At 43.6% G+C, this 20,714-nt stretch overlaps 1 protein-coding gene across 2 annotated transcripts in view; it reads left to right on the top strand.

Annotated features, from left to right (window-relative positions):
* The window catches only part of LOC310876265 (serine/threonine-protein kinase D3-like), a 67,411-nt gene that overhangs the window by 12,542 nt on the left and 34,155 nt on the right, over nt 1–20,714 (top strand). For both annotated transcript variants that reach the window (XM_083789751.1, XM_083789752.1), the window contains exon 3: nt 15,390–15,528. In XM_083789751.1, the coding sequence (XP_083645877.1) occupies nt 15,390–15,528 (139 nt within the window). The remainder of the gene's footprint in view (nt 1–15,389; nt 15,529–20,714) is intronic.

Genomic DNA, 20,714 nt, shown 5'->3' with positions numbered 1-20,714 from the left:
TTCAAAAGAATCTACTGTAGGAATTTTTAACAAGAACACAACACAACACAAATCTGGTACAGGGGTCCTTGGCACAACATATTTTCACGTGGGGTTTCGAAGAGGACGACAAGAAAAATAAAATAAGGGGCTCTACTGAAATTACAAATTAAATGTGTGGGGGTTCTTGACATGAAAACCGATGATGGCCTGTCACAATTATTTCATCATCATCTGATTGCAATTATTTGTTTCCATTCATTGACTGTGGTTCTCAAACCTTTTCATGTGCTGTCATGGGCAGAAACGTCTTATCTCCATATTCTAACTTCTTCTTCATAAATTAACGCCCCACTTGATCATACTACAGCATCACACAAAACCATCAAAGCTGGGTGGCACATCCACGAGCTTGAAACATGCTGCTGTTGCTGAAAAGTGTTTTGGACATGAGGTTTCCACCCGACAGAGACAATATGCATTTGGGCACAGACCCTGATCTGAAAAGATCTTGTGCCAGGGACCCCTATAGGATTTGAGTTGTTAAAATATACTCCACTCCAATACTTTTTACTTCTAAGATGTTTTTTAAGTAGCAGATCTAGAAGCTCACAACACACTGGGAGCTTGTAGATCTTCTATTTTCAAATGGCATATCACATACAGTAGAGTTAAAACGTGGTTGAACTGATTTTGTTGCTATACAGTATTAACACCTTTTGCTGGGGACCCTCTGGAACCCCCCCAAGGACCCCTCCGGGTCTTTGGGGGCCTTTTCTGCCTTTATTGATAGTGAATAGTATAGGAAGTAGGGAATGGGGAGAGAGAGGTGGGGAGTGTCACGCAGCAAAGGTCATCGAGATCGGTAGTTGAACTCGCAACGCGCTGTCAGGCTTTCAGGTACTAGCGGCCTATAGGTGCCTGGACCGCTACAGTAGCCGCCCGGGCCAACATACAGTATCCATGATTTTTATGACTCCAAATGTGGGCAAGGATTCAGCCCTACCCACCGACTTCCATTATTAAATTGAAATTAAATCTTTCAAAAAGGTCTAAAACATAATTATGTGGAGTTTGCGTTTACATGATTACAGCAAGCAACCACGGCCAGGGCGTGTTCACACATGGTCTCTTTCAGCCCCGACATTAACTCACGACCAATAGGCAGCATTTGTTTCCGTGCAGACGTGTGAACACTGCGAGACGGAGACACACCGGGAGGCGTTTCCACTGTTTGTCTCCGCAGAGCAAAATTAGAGGGCTGCTGAATCCGCTGGATTCATACTTTGGGCTGGATGTTTTCAAATGAGGTCACACTTTAAAATGTCCACAGAGAAAAGAGAGCACGCCCTTTTGAGCTGAGAGGAGCCCTTTGAATATCATGTCCTGCAGCGCTCACACACACAGCATGACACCCGCACCGTTTGAAGCTATCAACCACTGAGGTGCTCACTATGGCAGTGGTTCTCAACCTTTTCAGGCTGGGACCCCCCAAACAATCATATTTGAACTGGGGACAGCACTTGGAATTGTAGGAGTTGAGGTATTCAATTTTTTTTATATAATATATAAAAGTGAAAACAGCAAACAAACAGCAGACCTCTTTTTTTTAGGTATTAAAAAGGTCTTAAACGTTCTTAAATGGTCACTTCACTGTAATCTAGGGACCCCCCCCAAAAAATATGTGGGGACCCCCCTGGGGGTCCCGACCCACAGGTTGAGAACCCCTGCACTAGGGGTGTGGGATCCGGAACCGGAGGAACCGGATCCAACATTGAGGAACCGGAATCGGTTCCGTCACACTTGGAACCGTTTCTGGAACCGGTTTTGATCAAACCGTCGGAGCTTCTAATGTGGACTTCACGTCTGCTATATACAATTACAATACAGGTGGTTCTCAAACTTTGTAATTTAAAGGACCACCATAACTCTGAGAGTGCCCAAAACCATTTGTACACTCTCCGAGTTAGAGACATGTAATGATCCATTTGGAACCCCCTATCGGAATCGTTACAGGGAACCGTTAAGGGATGGAACGATAAGAGGGACTCGTTAAGGAACCGGAGCCCAACCCTACTGCTCACTGCTTATTATTAAGCAAAAACAGCTTAGCTGACACAATGTGAACATGGACTTCTCGTGGTTGTATAGTAATTTACCAGGTTGTCACGTGATAAAAGTCAGCCCAGGGCGATGCACCAAAAAAAAATGGCGGATGTCAGGAGCGCTGAATCACAATGGTCAGGTCTGAGACCAGCATGTCTCTCCTAGAAATACATGGAAATTACTTTAGATGAGGTTCTGGAAAGGTGACTAGCAGAATGCACAGTGAGTGACAACATAACATGTGGGGGACATTTTTGGCTGTACATATAAGCCTACTGTATTGACTCTAGTTGGTACTGTAGGTATGATATGCAAGGGATAATGAACAGGAAACCGCTCAGGGTTGAGAAATAATCTCCGCCAGGGTGATTTTGGCCCTGACACAAAGCAGGGTGGGTCTTCATCCCGTTTATTCCACAGCTACGGAATAAAGAAATTAACAAATTGACCCCAAAGTAACGATGGAACGATTTGATTGATTTTTAAAAGGATTTCATTGCTCGCGCTAACGAAAGTAGTCCATGTCTGCCCAAGGATTATTCTACAGGAACAAAGGCTGATGGGGGATTATAGTTGCATCATCATCATCGCTGTCGCCGGGCAGAAACCTTGTATGTCCAAAACCACTACTTTTTAGAAAAGAAAAAAAAGAAAAAAACACACTTGTGTGAAGTGAGGGGCGCCTTTATTTTTGCTTTTGTACGTTACGGGTGTCCATAGACCTGGCTGCTACATGACCGTTATCCATCCTGGCTTGTTTCTTGTACGAAACAAAATTATTTACATGTATGTATTTATATCCGCCACATGACGTCTCTTATGTTGTCATTTAGTGCCCTAAAAACATTAAAGTCCATAGACTTGGCTGCGTCATCTTCAAAGGCTATATGTATTGGAGGGGCTAGCGCCACTCAAAGAAAAACAATAAAGGACAAAGTCATATTATACTATATTATTATGCTAAGTTAAGTTAAAACTCTTGAACATTACTTTCATGACCCTTGCATCTATACATTACCTAAATGAAGGTGCCTTTCATGCACTCAACATTTATAACCCCCCCCATCATACACACACTCTCTCTCTCTCTCTCTCTCTCTCTCTCTCTCTCTCTCTCTCTCTCTCGCACACACACTTGAACACTTTCACTTTTCTAATCCAAAGTGCCGAAAAATAGCCAATCTTACAAGCTCACGGGTTTTGTGTTGCAAATAATGTGATGCTTTTTGAGCTTGTATAGTTAAAGTTCTGCAATTTTTTGCTATTGCGATTTTGTTTTGTTTGTATTCTGAAAAGTAACAGGTTTTTTTGTACATATGCATGGTTTTTCCACCCGCAAGCAACAATTAAATGAAATTGGAGGTTAAAAGGGGTAAAAGGAGGAGGTGGACAACAAAGTGGATCTTTGTTGTTGTTGCATGTGAGTGTGAGTGGGTGTGAGGAGAGGGCTCAGCATTGAAAAGCAGGAGTCTCTGTTTTGTACAATGCATCACAACAATTTAAACCACTTTATCCATTAAATACGTTGGTTATTCCAAAATAGTGCTGCAAGCTTGTACATCTGTTATTTTTGATAATTTTTCTTTTTTTTTAAGAAAAATGTTTTTGATATGTGATGCTTTGTGCTGCTATGTAATAGCAGATGCTATGATGCTCCCCCAGAGTTATAGTGTTGCAGTGTCTTTGAGCAAGACACTGAACACCTAATCGATCCCGCTGTACAGGTTGGTGCCTCGCATGGTTTCCTCCGCCATCGGTGTGTGAATGGGTGAATGTAATTCACAATCTCTGTAAAGCGCCTTGGATAAAGGCGCTATATGAATACACCATTTAGTGTGTGTGTGTGTGTGTGTGTGTGTGTGTGTGTGTGTGTGTGTGTGTGTGTGTGTGTGTGTGTGTGTGTGTGTGTGTGTGTGTGTGTGTGTGTGTGTGTGTGTGTGTGTGTGTGTGTGTGTGTGTGTGTGTGTGTGTGTGTGTGTGAGAGAGTGAGAGAGAGACTGGTATAATGATGGGTCAGATTGTATTGGCTGTCAGCCCAGCCCAACACCCAAAGTGTATATCTAATGTAAATGTATGGTTTCATTTGAACAATCGAGGCGGATGTCAGTCATCACGTGCACACACACACACACACACACACACACACACACACACACACACCTGACCGTACCGGTCACCACTCTCTATTGATGGATGACCAGGAAGTGGAATCAGTGCTATTGCCATGATGTTATCCAGTGGTGGAAGAAGTGCTCTATAAACATCTTATCTCAATATTCTCCCTTTTTGTGTTTTTTTCGTAAATTACGAAAATAAAATAAAATAAAATCACAATACAGCGTCACACAAAAGCATCAAAAGTAGCAGATGTGCCTTCGTGCTTGTAGATCTGCTACTTTGATAATAGTGAAAATTAATTGATAATAGCCGATCTACAAGTTCACAACGCGTCGCAACATGACCACATAGTGAACTTGTAGATTAGCTATTCTCAAATAGCCAAAGTATAAAATAGGGCTTATTAAGTGGTTAATGTATATTTTGTGATAACTATCTAAATCTGCAAATTACTACCTGTACTGTAGTGGAGTAAAAACAAAAAAAAAGGACAATGTTTGCCTCTGTGATGTAGTGGAGTCAAAGAATTTAAGCGTTGAAAAATGGAAATACTAGTGAAGTAGTAAAAGTACCTCAGCATTGTAGAGTGAAATCAGGGGCTGAATTCCTGTAAGAGGGCACTTTTGGATGAAAATAGCAGATATACAAGCTCACAACGCGTCGCGCTGCTATGCGTTGAGAGCTTGTAGATCAGCTATTTTCGGGGGGCAACCCAGCACTCTTTATCTACTAACTAACTAACAAATTTGTTCAATGCAGAATTATGCGTTCCAATTTCAGGAGACGAATGCTGCCTTCCGGTATGGCATGGAAAGGAGTGGATTTTGCATTTCCTTCACCATAGAAAATGCTGCATTCGTAGTCTGGCAGTTGTTTTACGGACGGGTAAAAGGGCAGGGGCCCCTTTCATGTGTATGTGTGCCCGTCCCTGAGTAGCAGTAGTTGAGTAGATGCACTGGGTTACCTTGCAGCACTGATGTTATCCGAGCAGCACACGGGAGGCAGGGGGAAACAGGAAGTAGGCCAGAGCTTCACACGTTCATATTTATTCAGTGCAGGTGAGCTGCTTTTTATCTGAGCAGGAAGTCACAAGTTGTCAGTCACACATTTGCATCCCAGAAGTCACTCTTTAGACAGTCGAGGATGAAAACGCAATAAGGTCTCCACTGAGCTCATTCACCCCCAAGATTGGGTGACTTCATTCTACTATTAATAATAATGTGGAATGCCCAGCCGTTAACGGTGTGATTCCCTACACCAGTGGTTCCCCAACGGTTTCATCTCAAGGACCCCCAAATTGACACATATTAACCCACGGACCCCCATTTGAAAACATATGCCAGGGACCCCCCAGAAGAGAAGATTTGTATGGCTCCAGCAGAGGTTCTCAACCCGTTTAATTTCAAGGACCCCCCGGTTTGACATGCATTAGTCTATACGGACCCCCATTTGATGGCGTTTCTATTTCTGAGACTGAGAATTTATATTGTAACTCCCTCAAGGACCCCTGGGGTTCAGTGGACCCCACTTTGGGAACCACTGCCCTACACTCCTTCAAAACCGCCACGAAAGAGCACCTGTTTGCAATTTGCAACTGGACCTAAACGAGGACTCTAGCTTGGCAAAATAAATCACCCCCCACAGTGTTTATCTGTAAATATACTTTTACTGTTCGTAGTATTGATGATTTCTTGTATAGTATTGTATGTCTTTATTATGTTTTGATTAATTGAATACACAGGACCACAGTGGAAACAAGCACAGGGCTTTTAGCATCATTGTATAACTGTACCTCTGTACTTTTGTCAAGTATCAACCAATCAATCAATCAATCAATCAATCAAGAGACGTCAAGAAGTTAAGAACATAGTAATATATTTGGTCAGATTTTTTTTTTAAACATCTGCATTTCCCTGGTAAAGGGACAAAAAGTGAGTGTTGTGTGAAGATTTAAAAGTGGCTATGGACTGGGTGGTACTAATATGGAGGATGTACTGTATACTACACACACACAGTTCACACCTACTTTAGCAGCGTCCTAGTACCTTGCTAGGACACCTACTGTAGCAGCAGCCTAGTACCTTGCTCTAGGACACCTACTGTAGCAGCAGCCTAGTACCTTGCTCTAGGACACCTACTGTAGCAGTGTCCTATTTGTAGCAGTGTCCTATTACCTTGCTCTAGGACACCTACTGTAGCAGTGTCCTATTTGTAGCAGTGTCCTATTACCTTGCTCTAGGACACCTACTGTAGCAGTGTCCTATTACCTTGCTCTAGGACACCTACTGTAGCAGTGTCCTATTACCTTGCTCTAGGACACCTACTGTAGCAGTGTCCTATTACCTTGCTCTAGGACACCTACTGTAGCAGTGTCCTATTACCTTGCTCTAGGACACCTACTGTAGCAGTGTCCTATTACCTGTCCTTGCTCTAGGACACCTACTGTAGCAGTGTCCTATTACCTTGCTCTAGGACACCTACTGTAGGACACCTCATGCCGGATTTATACTTGGTTGTGTGTTGGTGTTGCGCTCCGGAAATAGCCGAACAACGCTACAACACAGCGATGTGACGACTAAGTGCAAATCACCTTTAAGAACAACTTTAGTAGCTCTGTCTGTGTGTGTGTGTGTGTGTGTGTGTGTGTGTGTGTGTGTGTGTGTGTGTGTGTGTGTGTGTGTGTGTGTGTGTGTGTGTGTGTGTGTGTGTGTGTGTGTGTGTGTGTGTGTGTGTGTGTGTGTGTGTGTGTGTGTGTGTGTGTGTGTGTGTGCGTGCGTGTGTGTGCGTGCGTGCACGCTTGACACATCCACTTCCCATGGTGGGTCATGAGGTTGCCGTGGTCACCACCGGTTACATGAGGGGCGTGGCCCACCAAAGAGGCTTGCGCTTCAAAACAACGCATCACTTCCTGGTGGGTGATGTCATTTCCTCATGCCCCCCCCCCCCACGCACCACATGTTATGGAACAGTCAGACTTCTACTGCAGCCCACTTCCCTACCACACGCACGCACACACACACACACACACACACCTTTGTTACTGTACTTGTGAGGACTGTGCACTCACTCCTCCACCCAATCAAATGTCACCTGAAACTTTATTATCCCACACGTCCCAAGGGTTGGGATCATTTAGAGCCGGGCTTCTCAAACCTTTTCCTTTCATGTCAAGGACCCCCAAATTGATATATGTATATTTGGCCGAGGACCCCCATCTGAACATCTTTTGTGCCTGCAGGGACCCCACAGAAGAGACGATTTATGCAAAACACAAATATATTATATATATTCCTAATTTTCCAAACATTTTCAATAACTTTCAGACAATTTCAATGAGACAGTTTGAGAGACGACTGATGTAAAATATAGTGCTCGATTTTCCTCCACGAGAATTGAGATCACAATTCTCTTAAAAAAATGTCTTCTACATCCTGACAGTTTTCTGAAAAAGCTATGAGCTTGTAGATCTGCTATTTTTAAATAGCTAAAGTATAACATAATGCTTAAAACACCAAAAGGGGTTCCCACCCAAAATGGATTAAGGCGTCTCTCTTGTATAGCAAAAACATAAGAGTAACCAAAATGAATTGGACAGCCAACTAGTGCTGCACGATTCTTGCTCAAATGTACAAATTAGATTGCATAGGTGTCTGAATCTAGATCCCGGTCCTTATACGATGAATGATGCAGCACTAATGTAAAAACTCATGCATGTAAAAACGTCGGGTCCGCGGACCACCAGGGGACAAAAATGGACCCTGATGGGTCTGTAACTCAGAGAGTGTACAAAGTGAACCAATTCGTACCTGCAGCATCAGGTGTCAACGTGTTTTTATTATGTTCTGTTTTCATGTGTGTGTGTGTGTGTGTGTGTGTATGTGTGTGTGTGTGTGTGTGTGTGTGTGGAGGGGGGAGGGATAGGCTGGGGGTCTTCTCAAGATAGCCTTTTAACCCGGAAGCAGGATTATAACGATAGAGTCTGATCTGTGCTGTAATGGATCGCTGAGCAGATTAAGAGGTGGTGTGTGCGTGTGCGTGCGTGTGTGCGTGTGTGTGTGTGTGTGTGTGTGTGTGTGTCGGTTTGGTCGGGATGTGGGGACTGCAGCCTTGTGTAAAAAGACACTTCCTGTGTAGTTGCTAATGATGATGGGAGGCTCAAACTCAGGTTACAGGTGTATGTGTGTGTGTGTGTGTGTGCGTGCGTGTGTGCGTGCGTGCGTGCGTGCGTGCGTGCGGACCAGTATACTAGTGTTCGGAACTTCGGACCATAATAACGGATTATATGTGTGTAGCTGCTAATGATGATGGAGGTCAAATGTTAGTTTACAGTGTGTGTGTGTGTGTGTGCGCGTATCCGTGCGTGTGTCTAAACCTTGGTCAGGCACAATCATAATGTAACTATTATTTATCATGTTTGGTTGATCAGGCACAATCATAATGTAACCATTATTTTTCATGTTTGGTAGGATTAGTTAGTGTTTGTTATTGATTTGGTTTTGTTCATTTTGCTTGTTTCTTTGTGTTAGTGACAGTGTCACCAGACTCGTAGTAACCTCACGTCAGTGACAGTGTCACCAGACTCGTAGTAACCTCACGTCAGTGACAGTGTCACCAGACTCGTAGTAACCTCACGTCAGTGACAGTGTCACCAGACTCGTAGTAACCTCACGTCAGTGACAGTGTCACCAGACTCGTAGTAACCTCAGGTCAGTGACAGTGTCACCAGACTCGTAGTAACCTCACGTTAGTGACAGTGTCACCAGACTCGTAGTAACCTCACGTCAGTGACAGTGTCACCAGACTCGTAGTAACCTCACGTTAGTGACAGTGTCACCAGACTCGTAGTAACATCACGTCAGTGACAGTGTCACCAGACTCGTAGTAACCTCACGTTAGTGACAGTGTCACCAGACTCGTAGTAACATCACGTCAGTGACAGTGTCACCAGACTCGTAGTGACCTCACGTCAGTGACAGTTTCACCAGACTCGTAGTAACCTCAGGTCAGTGACAGTGTCACCAGACTCGTAGTAACCTCACGTTAGTGACAGTGTCACCAGACTCGTAGTAACCTCACGTCAGTGACAGTGTCACCAGACTCGTAGTAACCTCACGTTAGTGACAGTGTCACCAGACTCGTAGTAACATCACGTCAGTGACAGTGTCACCAGACTCGTAGTAACCTCACGTTAGTGACAGTGTCACCAGACTCGTAGTAACATCACGTCAGTGACAGTGTCACCAGACTCGTAGTGACCTCACGTCAGTGACAGTTTCACCAGACTCGTAGTAACCTCACGTTAGTGACAGTGTCACCAGACTCGTAGTAACCTCACGTCAGTGACAGTGTCACCAGACTATTAGTAACCTCACGTCAGTGACAGTACAATTTACAATTTACAATTTAGGCATTTAGCAGACGCTCTTAATCCAGAGCGACTTACATGTAAGCAAGAACAAAAGCATGGGAATACATCACATAAAAGCATTTATCAATATCATGAAACATGCGTAAGCTAAGAAAGTAACAGTGGAATATCTATATAATGAAACTATACATACACTATACATATAAACTATACATATTTACTACTATGCTATACATATGTACTATGGCGTGCTATGACTATATACAATACAATTATAGTGCTGTCTACATAACATGCTATAAGTCTGTGTCAAATGCTATCTAAGCCAACAGAAATGCTATCTAAGGGGTTAGGGTAAGTGCTATGGGCCATGATGGAGTCTGAAAAGGTGGGTTTTCAGGCTACGGCGGAAGATTGGGAGTGATGCTGCAGTTCTAACTGCAATGGGAAGTGCATTCCACAGTTTTGGAGCCAGAAGGGAGAAGAGTTTGGGACGTGTGGAGCGTTGTCCCGGCGTTTTTAGTGAGGGTACTTCCAGTTTCCCTGCGTTGGCTGATCTGAGTGCGCGGGAGGGTTTGTAGGGTTCAATCATACTTGTAAGATATGGGGGAGCCATACCTTTGGTTGCTTTGAATGCCAGCATCAGAGTTTTGTATTCTGTGCGGGCAGCGACCGGGAGCCAGTGGAGGGAGCCAGTGGAGTGTCACCAGACTCGTAGTAACCTCACGTCAGTGACAGTGTCACCAGACTCGTAGTGACCTCGCGTCAGTGACAGTGTCACCAGACTCGTAGTAACCTCACGTCAGTGACAGTGTCACCAGACTCGTAGTAACCTCACGTTAGTGACAGTGTCACCAGACTCGTAGTAACCTCACGTCAGTGACAGTGTCACCAGACTCGTAGTAACCTCACGTTAGTGACAGTGTCACCAGACTCGTAGTAACCTCACGTCAGTGACAGTGTCACCAGACTCGTAGTAACCTCACGTTAGTGACAGTGTCACCAGACTCGTAACCTCACGTCAGTGACAGTGTCACCAGACTCGTAGTGACCTCGCGTCAGTGACAGTGTCCCCAGAGGTCCAGAGTCGTAACCTCACGTTAGTGATAGTTTCACCAGACTCGTAACCTCACGTTAGTGACAGTGTCACCAGACTCGTCTGTAGTAACCTCACGTTAGTGACAGTGTCACCAGAGTCGTAACCTCACGTCAGTGACAGTCTTCTTCGTTGGTTTGTCACGCTGGATACCGCCTCTAGTGGCGGCATTAATCGGTTAAATGGATAGTTGGCTCTGATTGGTCACCCACAACTCTGGGGTGAGCGAAATGTAATTCAAACTGAGGAGTGCCAGAGTCCAGACCAATCTCCCCAGTGGATTTTCTTTTCCTGTGGGCTGTGGCAGATTGGTCTGGTTTCCAGGCTAGTAGCCTACATTAGTGTCCTCCACTGTGTGTGTGTGTGTGTGTGTGTGTGTGTGTGTGTGTGTGTGTGTGTGTGTGTGTGTGTGTGTGTGTGTGTGTGTGTGTGTGACCAGTTGAGTGTGTTGTTGTTGTACACTGCAGTGGAGCGTGGACATACAGGATGTAGTAGCAACGGTGTCAATAACACAGGCTCTGGCATCATTTATGTATGTGTGCATGTGGGTCATGTGCACGTGCATGTCTCCATATTTTAACTTTTTCTGCTTTTTTTTCTTCCCGTAAATGAATGCCCTACTACTTCATATTACATATTACAGCGTACGCCGTACATGTAATAAAGTAGCAGTTCCACAAGTCTCGAATCGTGGCACAAAGCAATGCGTTTTGAGCTTGTAGATGTGCTACTTTTGCCATTTTTGTATTTGAATTATGAAAAGTACCATCTTTGAACATACAAGGTTTCCACCGGACAGAGAAGACATGGAGCAGAGCCGAGAACATGCTCTTAGAGCCAGCACAGGGTAAACTTGTATACACTGTCGAGGAACTGTGGATCAATCAGTAATTGATGAGGCAAGAGGAGTCAGAGACACTACTTCAAGGTGGTTGTACTTAGGGTTGGGATTCTTTAGGATTGTCCCTTTCCCTTTCGGTCTGATCCCTTAGATTGCTATAAAAATCACTCCCGTGTGAAGTGAGGGGCGCTTTACCAAACCTTATCATCTTACATCATCGCGGACGGAATTGGGTATAGTCTGACATGCAAACAGTATGCCGATTTGCTCAGTGACAGTCAGAACAAACTAATTAAACGAATTAAACTCTGTTCATTGTTAATGGCATTTAATGTTTGTGTAGACAAGACAAACATTAAACCTGTGTAGGGGGCTAGCACACCTCAAAAATGAAAAAAAATCTATATGATTTTGGCCTTCATTATAATTTATGATAAACATGAATTAAAGAATTCCATGCGGATTACGGCAGTGGTTCTTAAAGTGAGGTTAAGGGACCCTCTGGGTTACTTGAGGGGGTTCCAAATGGACCCTTACAGGTCTGTAACTCTTGAGTGTGTCATTTGCATACAGTACTCTCTGAGTTCCTTGAAATTAAAACGTTTGAGAATCACCGGCACACAGGGGAGGATTACCCATCAGGCCTTTTGAGCCCTGTCCCAGGGGCCCCTGAGCTAGCATGTCGGTGGCCTGCAGGGGCCCATTGTCTCATGGTCAGCCTATGCCGGTACAGTAACGGCATACTGTATACACTACTGTATCTCTGACAGCGTGATAAAACCGGTTCCAGAAACGGTTCCTCTGGTTACCTCTGGTTCTGAGTCCCACCCCTAGTTGTACTTTAAAGCTGCACTCTACCCCAGATATGGAACCCGGGTCTCCTGCCCAGGAGCTGACATGTTTACTATTGTTCTGCTACGGGTCTGCGTGCTCAGAGTAGAAATGTAATGTTGCCTTGCTCTTAACGAGGTCAGATCAAAACCAGAAACAGGATCGTGTCAAAGGTCGCGTCAAAGCAGACACATGATCTAAATGTCTCAGTAGAAGAACAGACACATGATCTAAATGTCTCAGTAGAAGAACAGACATGATCTAAATGTCTTAGTAGAAGAACAGACACATGATCTAAATGTCTCAGTAGAAGAACAGACATGATCTAAATGTCTCAGTAGAAGAACAGACATGATCTAAATGTCTCAGTAGAAGAACAGACACATGATCTAAATGTCTTAGTAGAAGAACAGACATGATCCTAAATGTCTCAGTAGAAGAACAGGGTCCTCAGAACATGATCTAAATATCTCAGTAGAAGAACAGGGGCATCAGAACATACCTAGTTACAGCACACTCAGCGTACAGAAATAAACTGTTTTGTCATTATAGGAACAACTTACAAGCTGTACCCAAAACAATAGATACCAGGCCTGTGCCATGACATCTTGGCCCTTATAATATTGTCTCTGTTGGGTGGAAACCTCATTAACAAAGGTTTTACTCTTCGGGATTCAAATAAAAAAACGACAAAGGTAGCAGATCCGCAAGCTCACAACGTGTCACTTGGCGTCACAGTTCGCGCTTGCAGATCTGCTACTGCTTTTGTGTGACGCTGTGGTATATGATCAAGTAGGACGTTACTTACTTTACAAAAACACACAAAAAAGTTAGAATACGGAGATAAGAGGTTTCTGCCCGACAACAGCAATATGCAAAATGTCAGAACGTGACGATATCCATGTCCAAAGTGTCCCTCCGCAAAAACAAAAAAAGTTGTGGACATGTCACGGTCACCTGAACCTTCCTTGGCATCACCATTGATGCTGAAAAAGATGGTAAGCCTTAAAACGTGTTCCTTGTTTTTAGATTCTGAATCATCTTATTCTTTATTGTCACATGTAAAACAGTGGGTGATGTCTTTGTTTCTGTGCGAGCTCCTTGCACAGCCAGGGGGAACACAAACAAACAAGGTATCTTCTATATATTTACACACAGCATATCCATTCATCCATTCAGTATGTTTTGAGATTTGTTGTGAGGTTGAGAAGGCAGACTGATCGGGTTTTGAGCTTGTCGATCTGCTATTTGTCTTTCTACTGGACCTCTTCTCCCACTAGTCCCTCGCTAACATTTTGGCCTAGTTTTTTATACATTTACATTTAGTCTTAGTTTTAGTCATGATAGCTTAGTTTTTATTTTGTTTTCATCAGTGAAAAAAGGTAGTCGACAGACATTTTTCGTCATAGTTTTATAGTCGACCAAATCAACACTGGTGGTTAGTCATGCGCGTACAGAGAGTAGAGGAGAGGGCTCGTCGCGCATCCCTGGGGCGCTCCAGTGTCGAGGGTCAGGGGGTCAGATGTGATGATGTGAACCTGGCGTCAGTTTGACAGGAAGTCTAGTGTCCAGTCAGTCGCACATGCTTGGGTGTAGCTATAGGTCTCTGAGCGTTGTGTCAAGCGTCGCTGGGACTACGGTGCGGACTTGTCCTTCAGCTTCTTGTCATTTGTGCCAGAGGAGGCTGTGAAGAGCCGTAGCAGTCATTGGTCTCGTCGGTGGATCTGTTTTGACGGCATGCGACCTGCCACGGGTCCAGCGAGGCAGGTAGTATAGAGGATATGCGCATGCATAAAGTGAGTTTAATGTCATCTAATCAGATCAAGTCTGGGAGAGGTTGAAAATGTCCACAAAACATTATACGTAGCTTGCGGAGTAAGTTCAGTCAGGTATACTCGAGGGGTTAATACGCTGCATTGTCTATGTGGGTGTATTCAGTGATATACAAAACCCATATGTCATACACTGATATGGCAAACAGCTGACCAATTGGGCAAGGTATTTGAGCTCACCTAAGTCTGTGTTCTTCCTATGTTCATTCTGCATAAATGCGTTCCTGGTTGTTGTTATGCACTGTTTGCTCCCACCGTCTCCCCAGCACCACCAGTGGGCTCTGCTATTAGTTCCTTCCCCATGGAGGGTTGTTATTGTATATCTATCTCCCTGCTCTTAATGTTTAATGATGGTTGTTTAATTGTGCCGAGCAGGGAGAAATATGTAGCAGAGTCGAACGCCAAGATGAAATATATCCATTATCCACACTTCATTGAACATTTAGAATTAGAATCTTATTTGCAACGTTGGACCGGCCTAAAACAATGACTAGCGGACACCCTTCCGTTTGTGTCTGATTGTATGCATGTGTCTTTTTGTGTGTTCAGGTGTAGAAGAGCTTGAGTTTGCGTGCGTGCGTGCGTGAGAAAGACAGATTTACTGCCGGTCTCCTAATGAGCTAATTGTGTGCCTTCCGCTGTGAGCCTGAATGGTGTGATTTCCTCCTCGTGTCACGTTGCCCCCGATGAGCCCGTCATCCAGACCTCTCAACCTGCACCGCATGGCTTCCTCTGTAGCAGGGGTTCTCAGAGTCCCAGGGGGGTCCCAGAGGTTGATTGTTTGGGGAGGGGAGCTCCACAGATGAAGGGACAGTATCATGGCCCCCTCACGCATTAGAATAGAATAGAATTAGAATATCAGTCACTAGAACCACCGAGGACATGAATCTCATGGTTAATGAGGATGAGTTATTACAAACATGATTGAAAGTCACTTTAAGTCAGATATCCCTTTAATGACTTACGAGGCATTGTGAGCTTCTGCTTTTTCACTATATGTTTAAAGTTTTTATTCATGTGTTTTTGATTATTGTTTTTGTAGATCTGCATTATTTTTTTAAATAGCCCAAATATGAATTGTTTGTTCTTCTATTCATGGAGGTCCTTGGACTTAAATCTTTTAAAAAACAACAGTTGAGAATCACTCAATTAGGTAACAACAATGCAGTCCTGCTGTTCCATAAGCATCAACCTCTTGTTCCTCCTTTGCTCTTGCAGTTCCCGGAGTGCGGCTTCTTCGGCATGTACGACAAGATCCTGCTGTTCCGCCACGACCTGAACTCTGACAACATCCTGCTGAGGCTCACCTCCGCCGACGACATCCATGAGGGAGACCTGGTGGAGGTCGTACTGTCCGGTACGTCGTTGTTGTGTGTCTGTCGGTCGGTCTTTAACTTTGACGGCAACATTTTATTTTAGTTTTAAGGTGTTTGCACACTGGTCTGGATTTCGGAGGACGAAAAGAAGTCTACCTCACTTTATGTCAATCACGTTTGCACACTGCCGCTGAATATTTCGCCCGTATAACGTTTTTTCTGTCCGGGATCGATTTTATCCGTTTTCCGCAGCTATCGGTGACCGACCAGCTGACAGCTAGTAATGGCCTACTACTTTCGGATCCACAAAACGCAGCGAAAAAACACATCAGTGTGCAACCACCTTTAGTCATAAAATATAATTTTGCATATTTCAGTCGTCTGAAACGTTTCAGTTTTAGTCTAGTTTTCATAGGAATTTAGTCGACTAGATCTACAGTTGACTTTGTCTGCAAAAAAATTATTGTGGCGGCTGGCGGGTCTTGATGACGTCGTAATGCTTGATTTTACACTTGGTTGCATGCTGAAATTAGCCGATCTACAAGCTCACAATCCGCCCCTTAGAAATGCAGGTTCCACACAGAGATCTATGCAGTGATATTAGTCTGGCCATGCCAGGCTGTGGCTCGTGCTCTTGGTAGGTAGTGAGTGGAGGCTTTGTTATTTGATTGATTGAATACTTTATTAGTCAGAAATGTATACAGGTTCGAGTCCTGTTCATGACGACCTTTGCTGCGTGTCTCTCCCCTTCTCGCTCTCTCTCCCTCTTTCCTGTCCGTCTTCACTTGATACTATCAATAAAGGCAGAAAAGCCTAAAGCAAAGCTTTAAAAAAATGAAATGTACCGTATACAGCACAGTCAGACTTTAAGGCTAAAAGGAAGGCATGCGGTCACAACGTGTTCCTAACGCCAAGTGAAATGGGTACAGGTCTGAATCCTGTGAAGACATAAAAACAGATGATGATGATGAAGAATGCCTACTTGAATACTACAGCGTCCCACAAAAGTGTCAAAAGTATACATAATGCTAAAAAGGCCTGACGTCCGAGACGATAGAACCGGAACCGACTCGGGTCCGAGTGATTATGGCAAAACACGGAATCCGGACCTGTAGCGGTGTCATATCTTGTTGGGTATTTTCGAAATCGGAGGACCCATGAAGAGCTCTAGTTCATTGTACCGAGAGAACCGTTCGGCTGACCGATTTAAAATGTGGCACACGTGTGATAGACGCCCCGAGGGAGTTCACTCGTACGGTGTCGAGTCAGTCCTTCCTTGTTACCAATTATACTAATGAAGGCTCTGTTCTATATATGTTTTATACTGTTTTTATTAGGCATTTTTTGTATATGACAACTTCAGAATATCCTTGACAATGATAATGAGTTATTCAGTTATATAAAATGAAAGATAATGACAGGTAATGTAAATTACACATAATAAAAAAGGTATATAAATGTGATAAACACAAAAAAACAGTTAAACAATGACAAATGTGAACAGACAAACAAAACAAAGACAACAGGACAGACACTCTTGCTCTCAAACTTTCCCAACACGTTGTTGTAAATTTACTGAATTACAGACATTTCTTTTTAAATGAGAAAAAATAAAATAAAGACAAAATACTCAGTTCCTTTTTTTCCTTTTCTTTCCAATTTTCTAATATGTTATCTATTGTGTAGGAGGGGTTAGCGTGCACCTATTGAAATGGTCAATGAAGGGTTGCCATGTCTGGTAAAATCTATCTTCACTCCCTCTCAATTCAAACTTTATCTTTTCCAATTGCAAGTAGTGCATAACATCTTTCATAAGTGTAGTGTGAGTGGGAACCTGTGCTCGTTTCCAATTCAACAGTATCAGTCTGCGAGCCAGTAGAGTCACATATTTTACCATGTTATATTGGAAAGTAGACAGTTTGACCCCGGGCCCCCTGACCCCCAGAACTGCTGTCAGTGGATCCGGGTCAAAAGGTCTTCCAACAATGTCTGACAGTGATTTAAACATACTTTGCCAATATGATGTTAGTTTAGTGCAGTGCCAGAACATATGAGCTAGAGTGGCCGGCGACTGGCCACATCTGTCGCAGGCTGGATTCATATTTGGAAACATTCTGTTGAGTTTTTCCTTTGACAAATGTAACCTGTGTAATATTTTAAACTGTATTAGACCGTGCCTGGCACATACTGAAGAAGAGTGCACAAACTTTTGAGATGTAGACCATTGCTCGTCAGTGATAGATATTCCTAAGTCGTTTTCCCAAGCAGTTTTTAAATACTCCAAGGAGGCATTATTATCTAAACATGAGAGAGAATTATAAATAATAGAAACACCTCCTTTGAGCAATGGGTCAGGTAGAAATATAGATTCCATTGATGAGTTGGGAGGTATGTTTGGAAATGAAGCAGTGTGTTGTGTTAAAAAATGTCTTATCTGTAGAAATCTAAAGAAATGTGATTGGGGTAAATTTAATTTGCGTCGTATTTGTTCAAAGGTCGCAGATATTGTGCATGTTGGCTCACTGGAAACACTCTGCTACACCAGAGTGAGAGCGACTGTGCTACAGTACACTACTGTGCTACACTAAATGGAACAGAGCATTCATTAGTATTGGTAACACCTGTGAAGGAAGTAAGCTTTATTGACATGCGAAAACATACAATAACGTATAAAACATAACGTATAAAACATAACGTATAAAACATACAACGCAATTGTCAAAATATAATAAAATCTGTATAGTTTAGGGGGGGGGGGGGTACAGGTACACGGCCTTCCAATATGGCTGCTGTGCATATAGAGCCTATATTGGGCAATATCAAGTGTGACTCCAGTCTAATAGGTGATTCACACTGAGACGGACTGAGTCAGTTTAATTTGAACCGCTTCCGAATACGGTTGCCTGGTCCCCGCTGGCCATGATTCACATTGCCCGAGATTCAACTTTTGCATAACACACTTTGATCCTCCAGGTGGCGCTGTGCTTGGTGGCTGGCATCCAATGACACTGGCCATCAACTCTGCGACATTGTCTCCAATAAATCCAGACACACTGCATTGCATTGCCTCTTTGCAGTTACAGTATACTACTTCACTGTCAGCCTGCCTGCTATTCACTGTGTCAGTCAGTTCTGTGCTCCAGTGTCGTGTTTGATTAGTTTGCTATGGATTCTACTTTAGCATCATTATTATTTTTGTTTAGCTCGGCCCGAGACTATATGACAAGCAAAGCCCAAGAGCCACATGTAGTCTGCAGAATAAGATCAGCCGGGACCATAGTGTGAATCGCCCCGAATGGTGCCTTTTATACAAGGCGTTTTACATAGATTGTGCATTACATTCACACACACATTCATACACTCATCGGGAGCAATTTGGGGTTCAGAGTCTTGCTCAAGGAATCAAGGACACTTCGACACAAAATCAGGGGATCGAACTGGCAACTCTACCCCTGAGCCACTGCCGCCCCAGTCGTGGGGTGGAGAGCTTTGTCCAGCACTTCAGTAGCCAAAGTGTGGTAGAGGGGGTCAGGGAGTGTGAGGAGCGTTTGGGGGGTCGGAGGGGTCAGCGAGTACATGTCATAGAACACCAGTGTGTTGAGGGCAGGTCATCCTAACAGCCACGCTGCCGCCCACACAATAGCTCCTTTGTTTACACGTTTCCCCTGATAAACACCCGTCACACACCGTGTGTGTGTGTGTGTGTGTGTGTCTTTAATTACTACATTGCATTTGAACAATAGCTTTGAAAGCATTTATGGGTGCAACAGTTATACCATCTTGTATTATCTTGTTTTTATTGCGAAACTACGTCACACCAATATTCCGCTTGTACCTGTATGAGGCTCTTGAACATTTTACAATCTTGAGTGCAGCTTGTATTAGCTTTTTTAAGGACCCCTATAACCTCTGATAATGTACACTTGGAACCACATTTGGTTATCAGTGGTGAAGTAACTATATATATTGTATATGGCAGGGGTTCTCAACGTTTTTGGCCGGGGACCCCCCGGAAATGCTTTGACAATGTATCGGGACCCCTAAAGCTAAATGGTGTGTTCAAAAGACTGCTAAATCAGAACTTTCTTTTAAAATTAACACTAAGACTTAGACTAAAGACAATGGTTTTTAATAGTCGACTAAGACTAAACAATCAGATGAGTAATTAGGACTACAACTAAATGGTGTGTTTTCACAACTAAATCAGACTTTTCTGTAAAAATGAACCCTGCGTTATGGGTGATTTATGCTTGTCTATGTTTTTAGTTTGTTCTTAGTCCTACATTTGTGTCCCAGCAGTAGGGAAATTATACGTTCTCAACAGACATTCATATTTCTTAAAGTGTAGGCTATATAAGCGCTGTATCTGGGTAATTGCGGGAGGATGCGGGAATCACGGCGGCCCGCTGGTTTTATCTTGACCACCCGCGCAAGCCCGCAGGTATTTTAATCCCGCCCGCGCCGCCAACATTTACGTTGGGTCCCGTTGCAGCCCTCTACTTGATAACATTAGATCCATGGGAGACCATAACAACAGCTATGGATGGCTATACACTTCCTGGTTACTCACAAGGTTAATTAAATAAGGTTAGGAAGCGAAGACCCTACGGTGGACTCCATGTTGCTCCCTGGAAGGAAAGAAACATGCGCAATGGGCTATATGCAGCCAACACTTCCGCGTTCAGCTTCCTTGGTCTCAATTGCGCATGTTTCTTTCCTTCCAGGGAGCAACATGGAGTCCACCGTACGGTCTTAGCTTCCTAACCTAAACCTAAATCATTTTTTGCAACTAAATTGCTGGAAAATGGAAATGAAGAGTTTACATATAGTACACATAGTACATGCATCCACCCTAATGATTATATCTGGTTTCAGTATTTTTTTATGGTGTATTGTCTCTATATATATACAGTATATATATACAGTATATATATATTAGAGATCAGCGGATGAGCTTTTTTGTCACCCGAATCCGTGTGTGCATAATTATAATCCGCCCGTTTTCCGCCCGCAATTATTAATTAATCCAATTTATTACACAGGGAAGCGTATACAGTATAGCCTACAAGCTCACAATCTTGCCTACAAGCTTACAATCTAGCCTAGAAGCTCACAACGTGTCGTAGCGACACGTTGTGAGCTTGTAGATCGGCTATTTATAGTACTTGTACAAACAATGTCACCCACCACTTTCTCGACAGTTCACCAGCATTACGTAGTGGTTGTA

The sequence above is a fragment of the Protomyctophum parallelum genome (genome assembly GCF_964188405.1).
Source record: "Protomyctophum parallelum genome assembly, chromosome: 19".
NCBI classification, from domain to species: Eukaryota; Metazoa; Chordata; class Actinopteri; order Myctophiformes; family Myctophidae; genus Protomyctophum; species Protomyctophum parallelum.
The sequence above is the reverse complement of the archived record's forward strand: the minus strand, read 5'-3'. Positions and strand labels throughout refer to the sequence as shown.